The sequence below is a fragment of the Lepus europaeus genome, chromosome 11 (genome assembly GCF_033115175.1).
Source record: "Lepus europaeus isolate LE1 chromosome 11, mLepTim1.pri, whole genome shotgun sequence".
Lineage (NCBI taxonomy): Eukaryota > Metazoa > Chordata > Mammalia > Lagomorpha > Leporidae > Lepus > Lepus europaeus.
In genome coordinates, this window is record NC_084837.1 from 106003540 (window position 1) to 106016616 (window position 13077).

General features: G+C 54.4%; 1 protein-coding gene across 6 annotated transcripts in view; it reads right to left on the reverse strand.

The window, feature by feature from the left end:
- Positions 1-13077, reverse strand: part of CPEB1 (cytoplasmic polyadenylation element binding protein 1) — a 115945-nt gene that overhangs the window by 13426 nt on the left and 89442 nt on the right. For 3 of the 6 annotated variants that reach the window (XM_062206309.1, XM_062206306.1, XM_062206307.1), the window contains 2 exons: positions 11240-11428; positions 501-727 (listed from right to left, as the gene is read on the reverse strand). In XM_062206309.1, coding sequence (XP_062062293.1) covers positions 501-727; positions 11240-11393 — 381 coding nt within the window. In that variant the 5' untranslated portion in view covers positions 11394-11428. Of the gene's footprint in view, positions 1-500; positions 728-11239; positions 11432-13077 lie in introns of all 6 variants that reach the window. The other 3 variants (XM_062206310.1, XM_062206308.1, XM_062206311.1) reach the window with 1 other exon arrangement.

Below are 13077 nucleotides of genomic sequence, written 5' to 3' on the forward strand. Positions count from 1 at the left end.
TCTCCTACTGAGACCTGGCACGGGTCAGTGGGGAACGTGTAGGAGACAGACTCAGCCAGATCTGGATCAAAATCCTAGCCCTGCTGACTGTTAATGTGGCTCAGAATTATCACTTGAAAATCTGAGCTCTCACGAGCACAAAGGTACTTAAACTGTGTTGTTCAAAGGCTCAGGAAAATACCCGTATAGGTCAAGAAACAGAACACTTCTGGGGTCCCCGTCCTTTTGGAAATTAACTTTTTCACCAGCTCGGGCAGGGACTCAGTCCTTGGCCTCAGCTCTGAAGGTTTTCTCGGTGAGTTCTCAAAGCCTCCTTGGTTCTGCAGAACAGCAGAGCTTCCCGGATGTGCCTCCAGCCCCTCATCCGCCCGTGACCCCTGCCCCCACAGCACTCTCCTGGACAGACAGGCCTCCATGTTGAGCTCGGATGCTGCACCTGCCTGCCCCTGGACACATGCGGGCAACTCTGCCTCCGCCCCCTCCCCAAACACATTACATACAATCAGGTCTGAGAAATGGTCTGATCCGGAGCTGAAGCCACTGGTGTCCGAGTCAGAGGGGCTGCTGGAGCGGGAGTCCAGGATGGGCCGGGTGTCCAGGCGGGATCCTCTCACCGAGGGTGCTGGAAACTTGTCCACCAAGTCGGACCCCAGGGGGTCGAGAGGCAGGAAGCTCAAGGGGGGCTTCCCCAGGACGTTTCCCAGCGGGTTCTGGAGCATGCTCAGGACTGGGAGGCCAAAAAGGAAACCTCATGACCTCTTGGCTTTCTTTCCAGCCAACAACCCTTCTCTTTCCTCCCCAGTCTCCCAGCAAGTTCACCACAGCAGGAAGTACGTCAGAGACAGAACACAACAGATCACCCAGGTCAGCGCAGCATCTGGGAAACTGTGCCATGTGGGACCCCGGACACAGCTGCGACTGCCTGGACACACCTACAACAGCTCTGTTAGGGAGCCTCAAGCCGGACTCCTTCACCACCAGCTGTTTCCCAGAAGACGCCCTGCCTTCAGAAAGCTCCACAGCTGGAGCCAGCATTGTGGCACAGCTGGCTAAGCAGCCACTTGCAGCCCTTGCATCCCACACTGGAGTGCTGGTTTGAATCCTGGCTACTCTGCCTCCAATCCAGCTTCCTAATGCACCTGGGGAAGCGGCAGAAGATGGCCCAGGTGATTCAGCCCTGGCCACCCCCATAGCAGACCTGGATGGAGTTCCTGAATCCTGGCTTTAGCCTGGCTGAGCCCTGGCTGTTTGCAGCCTTTTGAGAAGTGAACCAGCAGATGGAAGATCTGTCTCAATCTCCTTGTCACTGTCTTTGAAGTAAATTTAAAAACCACACAGCTAAAATACAGGATTTCACGCTACACATCAGAAGTCTGGTACAGTACACACACCACCTCGTCTGCAGAGTTCCCTCACACCAACTTCTGGCACACTGGGAGTGCTTCTGGGAACTCCTGGACTTGGAACACTGACAGAAACAGAATGACACAGCTGCAAATCCACACTGGCTGGCAGAGCCCTGGGCCGGACACTCCCGGTCGATGGCCGCGAGGTCTGCGACGCTCCCTCAGCTTCCCTGAGCCTCCACCTTCTCAGTGGCTTTGTGCTAACATCATTAAGAGGGTTCCCTAGTCAGCAGTGCTCAGCACACAATATTTAAATCCCAAACATCAGAAAGAGCAACGCTGTGGTGCAGCAGGTTAAGCCTCTACCTGCAGTGCCAGCATCCCATATGAGTACTGGGTTCAAGTCCTAGATGCTCCACTTCTGATCCAACTCCCTGCTAGTGCACCTGGGAAAGCAGCAGATGGCCCGAGTGTTTGGGTCCCTGCCACTCACATGGGAGACCTGGCAGGAATTCCAGGATTCTGGCTTTGGATTGGCCCAGTACTGGTCATTGCAGGCACTTAGCGGGTGAACTAGCGAATGGAAGATCTCTGTCTCAATCTCTTTCAAATAAATAAGCAAGCAACATTTTCCCACATTCAGTCTTGGGACAATGAGGAATTTTGGCAAAGACATCTTTTACCCATGAGGATGAGGAGTAAGAGGGGCTGACCACGGAGCCATGGAGCATTTGACGCAGGAAGAAGCCTGAACTTGGTGCAGGTTCCATCTGAAGAATGGGAAACAAATCTACGTCCCAAACAAACCACCTGTGTGGCCCTGACTGCTCCACTAGAGCCTCATCAGTCCTGAGGCAGGAACAAACCAGCGTCAGGGCACGGGTTCAGGCACCAGACACATATGCCATTTGTGACCACCTGTCCACAAGGCCCCAGACAGCTATGCCTATGGGGAGGAGCCCAGCCCCCTTTCCCTGGGCATACGACCTTCCTCTGGATATGGCAGCTGTGGTCCTAGCTTTTCTTTTTAAAAGAAGGGATGCAGTGGGCATTCAGCACAGTGGTTAAACCACTGTCTGATGTCTGCATCCCACATCAGAGTATCTGGTTCAGGCTCTGGCTCTTCCACGTCCAAACCAGCTTCCTGCTTTACGGATATCCTGGGAGGCAGTAGGTGATGGCTCAAGTACTAGGATACCTGCCACCAATATGGAAAACCCAGGCTGAGCTTTGGGCTCCTGGCTTAGACCTGGCTTGGTTCTGGCTGTTGGGAATGAACCAGCAGATGGACATGTCTCTCCATCTGTTTGTATCTCTGCCTTTTGAGTAAAAAATAAATAAATAAATAAATAAAATAAAATAGAGGGGCTAGCGCTGTGGTGTGGCGGGTGAGGTTGCCACCTGCAGTGCCGGAATTCCATGTGGGAATTCAAAAGTCCCAGCTGCTCCACTTCTGATGCAGCTCTCTGCTGTAGCCTGGGAGAAGCAGTGGAGGATGGCCCAAGTCCTTGGGCTCTGCACCCACGTGGGGGACCTGGAGGAGGCTCCTGGCTTTGGATAGGCACAGCTCTGGCCATTGTAGCCATCTGGGGAGTGGATGGAAGACATCTCTCTCTCTGCCTCTGCCTCTCTAACTCTGCCTTTCAGGTAAATAAATATTTCTTAAAAAAAATAGAGGGGATTTTGTGGATTTATTTGTTTAGTTATTATTTTATTATGGTTAAAATACCTTCAATTTTTTAAGCAACTATCATACTACTTCCCTATGTAGATGTACCATGTTACACTTCCACTGTAAGTCCCTCTACATTCAGGCTGACACAGAAGAGTATTAGATTCTAGCCAGTCTAACACGCACTGGGGAGTGACAGCACACCATATGTAGCAGGGAGTTAGTATTCTTATGCCTAAGGCTTTCAAAGCACTGGCATGTAACTGAGAGCTGAAACCGAATGTCTCAAATGCTTAGATGCTGACACCAATCAAAAATAATCCTTGACAAACTTCTCAAATAATCCTTGGCAAACCCCTGCCTGTAAGAACCACCCTATCGAAGCCCCGGGAATCTGTGCCCTGAGAAAGCAGGAGACGTGAACGTTTGTGGAAAGCTCCTCCCTGATGATGCGAAGCCCAGCAGAAAAGCATGGTGAATGCCGACAGAGCGCGTGCTTTCGTCTTAAAAGTGGCGCTGATGCCCGAGGGTCTCATCCTTCTTCATGTTTCACAAACAAGTTCAGGGTGGTGAACAGTGAGTAGCAAGCCAAGCTAGAGTGCCCTGTCGACCAGGTTAGTGACTGACCCGCGCTGAAGGCTGGTCTGAAGAGCTGCACGGGGGTGGCGGAGGCGGCTGCCAGGGGAGCCTGGCACTGGCTGAGAGGGAGTTAAGAACCTGAACTGCACTGGGAGACTTCCTCCAGCAGAGCTCAGGTACCTGGATGGACACTGGAACCAGGCAGGGCTGCGGTTCTCCCTACAGCCACTCCCCCGCCCCTGGGGATCTGGAGGAGGAAATGGGACAGCAGAGTTGAGGGCAACAGCAGAGGAGATGCAGAGTGTGCTGTGTACTACAGGCTAAAGACAGAAGGGAGTCAACAAGCCAGGAGCAAGTTCATGGAGAGCTAGCAACTTCCACAGGCAGACAGCGTGAACAGGAGGTGGTGGGACAGCATCCCTGCTGAGTCCTAAGTACCACAAGGCCCTGGACACAGACTCCTCTGTGGCTGAACGACACTGTACAAAGTCTGAATACTGGACAGGACATCCAAACACTAAAGGGACCCCGAGGTTAAGCCAAACAGCAGCAGTAGCAGCAATTGCTAATCAAAGTTTCAGCACATGGAAACTGGTAAAATTGGTAAAGAGGTAGATAAGGCTTAGGAGTACATGTGGCTCCCTTTGGCAAAGGAATGTCTCAAAAGAACAGCCTTCAGCTAACCCAGAAGTCAGAAAGAGTGTTTGCTAGTGACAAAGCAAGATGAAAGGCTGCCTGCTAATCCCGGCAAAGGGGGGTTCCCAGGAGAACGGCGAGAGCTCCCAGCAGCATCCAGGAAGATGCAGCGCAGAGCACAAGGCAAGAAAAGGCCAGAGAGCCTGGGGCACCTCGGGTGACAAGCCAGGCTTTGAGGACTACGTCTTAGCCTGAGTTTTTCTGAAAGGGTACACTGGAAAGAGTTTCAAACAGCAATATGGTGGCCACTACAAACCACTTTCTCACCACTGCATCAGCACATCCTCTGTACCAGCCACATGTCCATCGACTTCAGCTCACGTGAGCACTCAGCTCTCCACCACGCCCACGGAGGTATCTCGAGGCTTGGTCCAATTCCTGTGTCACAGTGCAGAGTGGTGTTTGCAGCACCCCCTGCACTATAGACACTCCACACGGCTGCTAACGGACTCCACCAACTCCTCAGGTCCTCCAGGTCCACGATCCATTTTGCAGCCTGGACCAGGTTCAGTCAAGCTGCAGTCACTCAATCCCAGCAATTCCCATTTGCTGAACACCCAGCGCGTGCCAGACGCTGCATCAGGCACATCATCTTCAGAGTCCTAAGAAGCAGGTGTTATTACCCCATTTCAACTCTCAGGGACAGGATGTACGAACAGCTCATGAGTAACTGGGCCATGACTGACTCTCATCTTCTGTAGTGTAGTCTACAAGCTACTCCTTTCAACAGTCAGGACCTCCCATCTGCTCGTCTTCATGCTCTCATCACCGCTCCTTTACTCAAACCCTTTAAGAACATTCAACTACAGACAAGTCTTCTCACTCGCCAAAAGCCAATGCTTTGGGACCCAAAGCAACTATGTCTTAAAACTTATTTGGAGTCTGGCCACTGTAGAAACTTATTAAAAATGCATCTTGAAGGGCAGCGTTGGGGAAGGTCAGGCTTTTAGCCTGGTGGTTGAGATGCCTGCGTCCCACACCGGAGTATTTGGATTCAATTCCCAGAGCCAGCTTCCTGCCAGTGCACACTCCGGAAGGCAGCAGTGCTGGCTTGAGTACCTGGGTCCCCGACACCCGTGTGGGAGACCTGGATTGACTTCTAGGTGGGCCCAGCTCTAGCCATTGCAGCTGTTTAGGGAGTAAACTAGCATGCTGGCTGTGCTAGGTCTCTGCCTCTCAGAAAAATAAATTAAAAAAATTTTAAGTGCACCTTGAGCCCCATCCCAGTCCTGAATCAAAATTTGCATTTTAACCATATACCCAGGAGATCAGCTGAGGAAAACCTGAGGCTTGCTACTTCAAGTTTTTTTTTTTTTTTTTTTTTTGACAGGCAGAGTGGACAGTGAGAGAGAGAAACAGAGAGAAAGGTCTTCCTTTGCCGTTGGTTCACCCTCCAATGGCCGCCGCAGCCGGCGCACTGCGGCCGGCACACCGAGCTAATCCGAAGGCAGGAGCCAGGTGCTTCTCCTGGTCTCCCATGGGGTGCAGGGCCCAAGCACTTGGGCCATCCTCCACTGCCTTCTCAGGCCACAGCAGAGAGCTGGCCTGGAAGAGGGGCAACCGGGACAGTATCCGGTGCCCCGACCGGGACTAGAACCCGGTGTGCCGGCGCCGCGAGGTGGAGGATTAGCCTATTGAGCCACGGCGCCGGCCGCTACTTCAAGTTTCTAATCAACCTTTCCACACCCAAACATGTTCCCCGATTTAAAGGCTGGAGGTTAGAGCATCACCACAATTCTTAGACATAATGGCAACTAAAGTTCAAGAGAACAAAAAAAAGGCCTAAGAAACCAAGGTGATTTATATGGGACGTCTCTCAAAGAATTTGATCTCTGGAAACACTGGGTAGCAACGCAGGGAGCAGCAGAGGCCGCAGACACTGTAACCAAGGACAAGTGAGAGTATGAGAAGAGGAGGAAGGTCTGTACTAGTTTCAGGAAAGTGATGGCAAGAACAAGCCGAGGGAAGAACAGTCAAGATAATCAAGGGACTGCGAAAGCTCAGCCCCAGCAAAAACAAAGGCAGCTGCGCCCGACTGCTGGAGGCGGACACAGGGCGAGGAGATGGAAGAGGAAAACTAGGAACTACGCACAGGGGCTCTGATGCAACCAGAATACAAGCACAAGTTCAACAAGAATACTACGTCCATTTAAATTTACTGAAGTTGGTAACTGCTTCGTTATGAATGACTGTAAGATTATCTACTATTCTTAGTAGTACAGAAAAACACTACGTATACAAACACACAGGGAACGGCAAATGATAAGGCGAGCAGGGTGAATCGAATGTCAACAGGAGGGTAGACAGAGCCAAGTTCCTGAAACCGGGACCCTCGGTCAGATGTCCTAGAGTAGCCCGGCTGTCCCCGTGCAGCCACCTGGCAGAGGTTCTGGCTCATCAGTGCTACCTCAGAGGGTACAAAAGACCGACTCAGCGATAATATTTTTAGACTGATTGTTAACTTTCTCTACTTTTCCCCTTCCATGCCAGCTCCTGTGGGGTTTACCGCTGAGTCACTGTTCGCATTTTCTGAAGCCTTCTCCAAAGTACAAAGGCATCCAGAGCCTGACGGAAGCACCAGCAATGGCAGCAGGCCTGGCACTGGGTGCCTGCACTGCAAGACAGTGTCTGAGTTCCAGCTCAGCTGTGGGCCAGGCCAGGCCCAAGCGCCATCATGGTCAGAGGCTTATTAACTAATGAGAGTGGTCACAGCAAAATCCCAGAGCAGGAGCCATTCTGCCTAGCCAGAGATCTAAGGCCACATGTCTGGGCCCATCTTCACTTTCTGCGTCCTCGGTTCTAGGTGTTGGCTCAGAGCCTGTCTGAAGGCACAGAGGTAGGAAGGGGTGAAGGGTAGCACTCACCCGAGTATGTAAACAGACCCGGAATCTGCAGCTCCACATCACACCACAACTCAGAGTGGTTTCCCTCTGCTGATTCTGGATCCCACAGGTCTGAGAAGGTACCAAATACAGCCAATTTCTTCCCAGAGTCGCTCCCAATCTCAGTCACTGGGCAGGTCCTAGCACTTGCACGGCAGACATGCCCAAGTCCCGTGGCAGGTCAGCACACACTCAGCCGAATCAGCTTCCCTCTCACCCGAGAGCAGCCACTGCCACACTGTGTCCCGTGTTCTCCCTTCCTCTGCACTGGCAGAAGCTGTCCCCGAGTGGACTGCCTCCACGCTCCAGTGTACATGAAAACTTCAAGTGCGTCACGATGCCCTAGAAGTCACGAGGGCCCTGACACACTGACTTGTGAAGCATCTGTCCACCCAGCTGATCCTGAGGAACGGGAGAGGCCTTGTCTGAACTCGGCAGTCCAAAAACATCCGTGGTTAACGTGGGGCTCAGCGTGTTTATTCAACAGCCATGAGCCAGGCACCAAGCTACAGGCCTGGAATACAGTAGTGGAGAATGGGGAGCTCAAGCAGATTCGCAAAAAACCCTGATTGGACCCAGAAAGCCCAGGTTCAACACACGAGACTCAAGCCTGCGTCAAATGTTGTCAGAGAGGCTGGAAGTACAGAAGCAGCAGTAGGTCCCCCCACTGGTTAGCAGAAACCAGAGCAGGCAGACAGCTTGATCCCCACGGGACTTCCAGAAGAGTGGGAGGAAACAGGACATATCCTCTGGCAACCTCAGACCCAACACATGGTCTGCCTACCAGGCTTGTGTACAAGGTGTTCACGAGTCCTTTCCACGCCCCCCCAGTCACTCTGCTCTCTTGCTGAGTAAGGCAGCACACGGGAGTCACAAGGGGGAGGGCAGGAAGACAAACCCAGCGGGCGGTCCAGCTGGGTGCAGACAGCAAGTCAGAGGCACACCCCTGCCTTTCCTGAGCCTAGCACCTCCGACTCGCACATGAAGAACCCCTTAGGTTAGTCGTCGTGTCAGCATGCTAGCACTCTGCTCCTAGGGACACAGGTGTGACAGGAGGAGTGTTCTGGGAGCTCGGTCCGTCAGCGGCTGTGACACTTCTGCCACTTGGCACCATGGGGAGCTCATTTCCTCAGCTGTGTATGCACTAGAACCACGTGATGCACTTAGCACAGAAAGCAGTCAGCAAATGGTGGCCACCCCAGGACACTGAGGACAGCTCCCACAGCCCTGACATTCCACTGCGGGACTCAGGACGCCGCACGCAGGCTGAGGGCAGCCCTGACCACATGCCACTGAGACCTTGGAGAAAAACACTTCTTTCATCTGGCCCTGGAGGGCTTTTCCCCCAGCAAGTGGGGGTGGGGGGCTCAGAGTATACCATCTGCAAGGCAAGGGCCCACAAAGTGCCACATCCTAAACAGATGCTGGTCTTGGCAGGCGTAACTCTCCAACAAACTGAGGTCTTCCTGCAGGCCTCTGAGCGAAGAAATGCACATGGCAGAGGCCCTCCAGCCCCTGGAGAAGGAAGGGCTGTCACACAGCAGCCTCACACCGAGAACCCAACCAAGGCTGCAACGCACACAGTCCTCGGTGCAGACAACAGAAGGCCCTAGCACAGCAGCTATGTGCCGCACACATCTTCTACTTCCCCTGAGAGTAGGGGGAGCCTTAAGGGAAACAACCCCACCCTATTCATTGATGTTCCTCCAGTGCCTAACGCAGTGCTGGGCACACAGCCAGCGCTCAATGTCTGCTGAATGAATTTAGCCAAGATTTTTATTCAGGAGCTCGGCTACCTGCAACTTTGCCCTCACTCTGCTGAGCTCCTCAGGGCATAGAAGATGGGCAGATGTGCAGCCACAGCTGCCTGGGATGATGCATCACCAGGCAGCACCCAGGAAACCAGATCATACCCCGGCCTCCACGCAGAAACAAGGCACCTGCTTTCTGCCAGGACCACTCCCGGACTGCCCAAAGTTGTTGAGCTCTCTCCTCCCTCCCGGTGGAAAGTGAGTTAGCTGGTCTTCAGATGGGAAGGCAGTGTAGGCACGGGGATGTGGGCTGCATGTTCCCGCAATGCTGGCAAGGGTGCACGATCTGGCACTGCAGCTGGCTGGTGGGAGGCCTGCATCCCACTTCAGAGGCGGAAACCTCATGTGGGCTTTCCAAGAAGGCTCACAGCTCGGGAAAAGAGGAGATACGGCCATCCCACAGCTCCAAAAGCCACAGACGGCAAGGTGATGAGGGATGGGTGTGTCCTTGTTCCTCAGAGAGAAAGAGGTACCCAGCCTCACCCTCCCCCCCCCCCCCCCCCAGACGGCACTGCTGGAGCAACTCGCTGGCCCTTACACTTTCTGAGGCTCAGACCGCAGTCCCTCCCCAATCCACAAAATCATGTAATATTTATCACTAAAGTGCTTGAGAAGGAAGGTGGAGAAGAAAAATGATCCCCATTTTGGAGACAAACAGCAATAAGCATAGGCCTTTCGCGCAGCAGGGGAGCTGGGGAAATTACAACTGGGTCCAGGGTATTTCTTGGAGCCTAATTTCACAGTAACTTTCAGACCAGGCTCCTTCAAGTCTCAAGTCGGGCATTTCTATGGCCCTAATGCTGCATTTCCGAAGAACTCTTGCAGATAAGGAAATTCAAAGCCAAAGAAGGGCCACACCCCAACCCGATGCCAGTGAGACACAGCCTTGGTCAGACACTGAGCCCCACGGCCAGGTGCCCCCTTCTCTGCGAGCTCTCGTGTCCTCTGCTCGGACACGGAGTGAGGACAGGACAAGGGAGGTTTCAAAGTACACACAAAGGGAGGCGTAGTGGCCTCTGAGCCAAGAATACCAAACGGTGACACCACAATTCTTGCCCAGGGGAACAGGGAAGCTACCAATCTTTCCGGAAAAACCTGAGTCAGCTGAAGGCCAGCACTACAAGAGACCCTTTCTTTGCCGAGAGGTGGTTACTTAAGACAAAGCTCCTGCCCATCCACGTCCAAATACAACCCCTCCTCCCCCAAGAGGGATTTTACCAAAACAACTGGGCACGAAAATGCCTAACAGACACAACAGTCTCTGCTGCTGCACAGCATTCTAAAAAAAGACCTGCGCCAAGCAGGGTGGAGGCCAGAGACATCAACAAGGCAGCACCTTGCTGTTAGGGCAGAAGGGTGGGAGCCCAGCGACCCCCACACCCCATCCTACCTCCCTACCCTCCTCGAGCGTCTGCTGCCACTTCTGTGTTATGGTAACACACACACAGAGCAGAATGCACAGGTTTCTAAGCATACTGGCAGTGCTGAAGTCCACGTTTCACCTCCCCTTGGAGCACAGTGGGAAGTGAACGGGTAGGGGGGAGGTCTGTGCAGAGGCCGTTCCAGGGGCGGCCAGCAAGTCCCTCAGCCCGTCCCTACCACATCCTACCACAAAGGCCAGGGATCCTAATGGGAGTGGCTCTCCCTTCCTCCCAGGAAAAAAGGTCTGTGGAGCTGGAAGTTCCCCTGCCTACCCCTTTTCCAGATCAATGCTCTTATGTTAAGTCAATTCCAACATCCCACAGCAAATCCCAGCCTCACCCTAGGTTAAAGCTCTCCTCTTGCCCTGGCTCAGGGACCACCTGCACTTTACGTATAGCTTATTTCTAAAAGCCACTGAGAAACAGAAATCTGGTCATCCAGTAGTCAGCCCCTTAAGTCCCCTCCCCCCGCCTAAAAGTGTTTTGCTTCATCATCTCCAAGACAGGGTTAGCTGGATCTTTCCTGCACAAGGCTGTCACTCCAGGGACCCTTTCAGGGCCACCCCAGGTGCAGATGAACAACTCCAGGGAATTTACCAGGCTGAGTGGAAAAGCCATGCCTGCCTTTTTACGAGCAGCCATCTGTCCTGCCACACTCACAGCCAGCATCTCCATCTCTTGCAAAATAGCTCCATGTTGTGTTGTGTGTTGTGTGCATGTGTGCGTGTGTCCAGGGGTGGGGGGTTACCAAGCGGACAGAGCTGCGGCAGTGGGTGTCTTCCCTTACCATCCACACGCCCCTCCCCCAGCTGTCTCCTTCCCAGGCACTTACCCGAGTGTGTGCTGCTCTGGGCCGAGGCATCGGAGTCCTGGGTGCTCCAGGGTCGGTCCCAGCCTGTCAGACTGAGGGACTGCAGGCCAAGGCACAAGTCATTTGCATCTGGGAGGCCACGAGAAGATTCTTGCGCAGAGGTGGGGAAAAGCATCCTGCTTGCAACTGTTTCTTCAGAGTCCTGGAAGTCTGCTTTGGATAGGGGGACAGCGGAAATCCCACAGTTAAGGGCTGTTTTCCCCTACAGCATCAACAATAAATATTAACCACAGTTTCCCAGGCTCAGGGGCCAGACATCCAAGCCGGCTGGGTGCTGCTGCCGCCGCCTCTGCACTTTTGGGGGCGTCAGAGCGAGCGCAGCAGCCATACAGCCCCCTCCCCACACACACCCCTATCCCGTCTGCATTACAGACGGGGCCAGCATGTGATCAGGCTGCTGATGCTTCCCGCTGCCAGTGACATCAGCCGGCTGAGCCGTGCAATAGAGCGGCCTCATCCCTCACAGAACGGGGGAGGAGCGGGAGGGAGGACAGGGAGGAGACTTGCCTCCCAGGGAAAAGACAGCACAGAGCTACTTGGAACGGTCCGGGCGCAGTGCTGCAAGTCAGGGTTGCGAGGCAGCGCCCTCCGGTCTCCGGCAATGGTGGCTGAGCGGGCCCTCGGGCGCGACTGAAGTCCTCCCTGCTGACAGCAGAGCCAGAGCAGAGGCGCTGACTGCCTGCTTGTGTGGCTCTGCCCTCCTGCCCCTCCCTCTCCCTCCCTCTGCTCTCCACCCCCAAACCCAAAAACACTCTAGTTCTGGACTCTCTCCAGCTGCTGGCTCAAGCCCTGGCTTTGCAGCCCGATGCAAAGCTTCACAATCCTGCTGGCAAAAATCTATGTGCTCCAAGTGGCCCCCGGCAGCACCCTGACACAGCAGTGTTTGCCGCTGAGGAAGGGGAGAACCTGCACACCTGGACCCTGGGGAGCAGCCCTGGTACCCCAGCTTGTCTGGACAGCTCTGGCAGGGGGAGGGGGCAGCAGGCTGCTCCAGATACGTCTCCAGGACAGGGACCACACCCCACCTGCCAGAGCAAGCCCTGCCCGGACTGGGATGGGCTCTGCCCCAGGGCCCCCACTCTGGCCAGGGGCTACTGGCTCTGAGCACATCTATCAGTCCAGCTCCCCTCGCTCCTGCAGCTGCAGCCGCAGCCTGGGGAAGCACTTCCGCAGTGGTGTCTGGTGGCTCCGAACACGAGGAGCTGTCTCCCAAGTGCTGCTACGCCAGAGAGAGAGAGAACGTGCTAGGAGCTTGCACCACCCGCTGTGTCGACACTGTTTTCTCCTGCCCTTCCAGGAGGCCGCAGGGTGACACTGGCCAGCTGGGAGGGCCGTGGACGCCTTCACTGCCTGGGCCTGAGAGGTGCTGCCAGAACCAGGGCCCTGTTTCTGCAACCACTCACAGTCCTAGCAACAAAGCCGCAGAAAGCCCAACTTCTGAGGTCTCCTCCATTTTCTCTTTGCCAGCATCTCCTCCTAGAGCACCCAGAGCCTCTCGCAGGATACCCCGTGTGCATTCGGGCGTAAGGCTGGAGGTGGGGGAGACGGCCAGTCTGGGGGAGGGACTCCTCCCCAGCTGCTGTGTCATCCATCCACGGTCCGGTCTGGCTGCAGATGCTCTGCCTCTGCCTGCTCCCTGCCCGTGTTTGCCACAGCCTTTTTCACTACCACACAGACTGCACAAGACACCATCCCTGCTGGCACTGCCCCCAGCCCCAACCACCCCCTCCAGCTTCTCCAGGTCTACCCTTCTCACAGCTGCAGGCGAACTTCAAAACTAAGTTCCAGGCCTTCCTTAC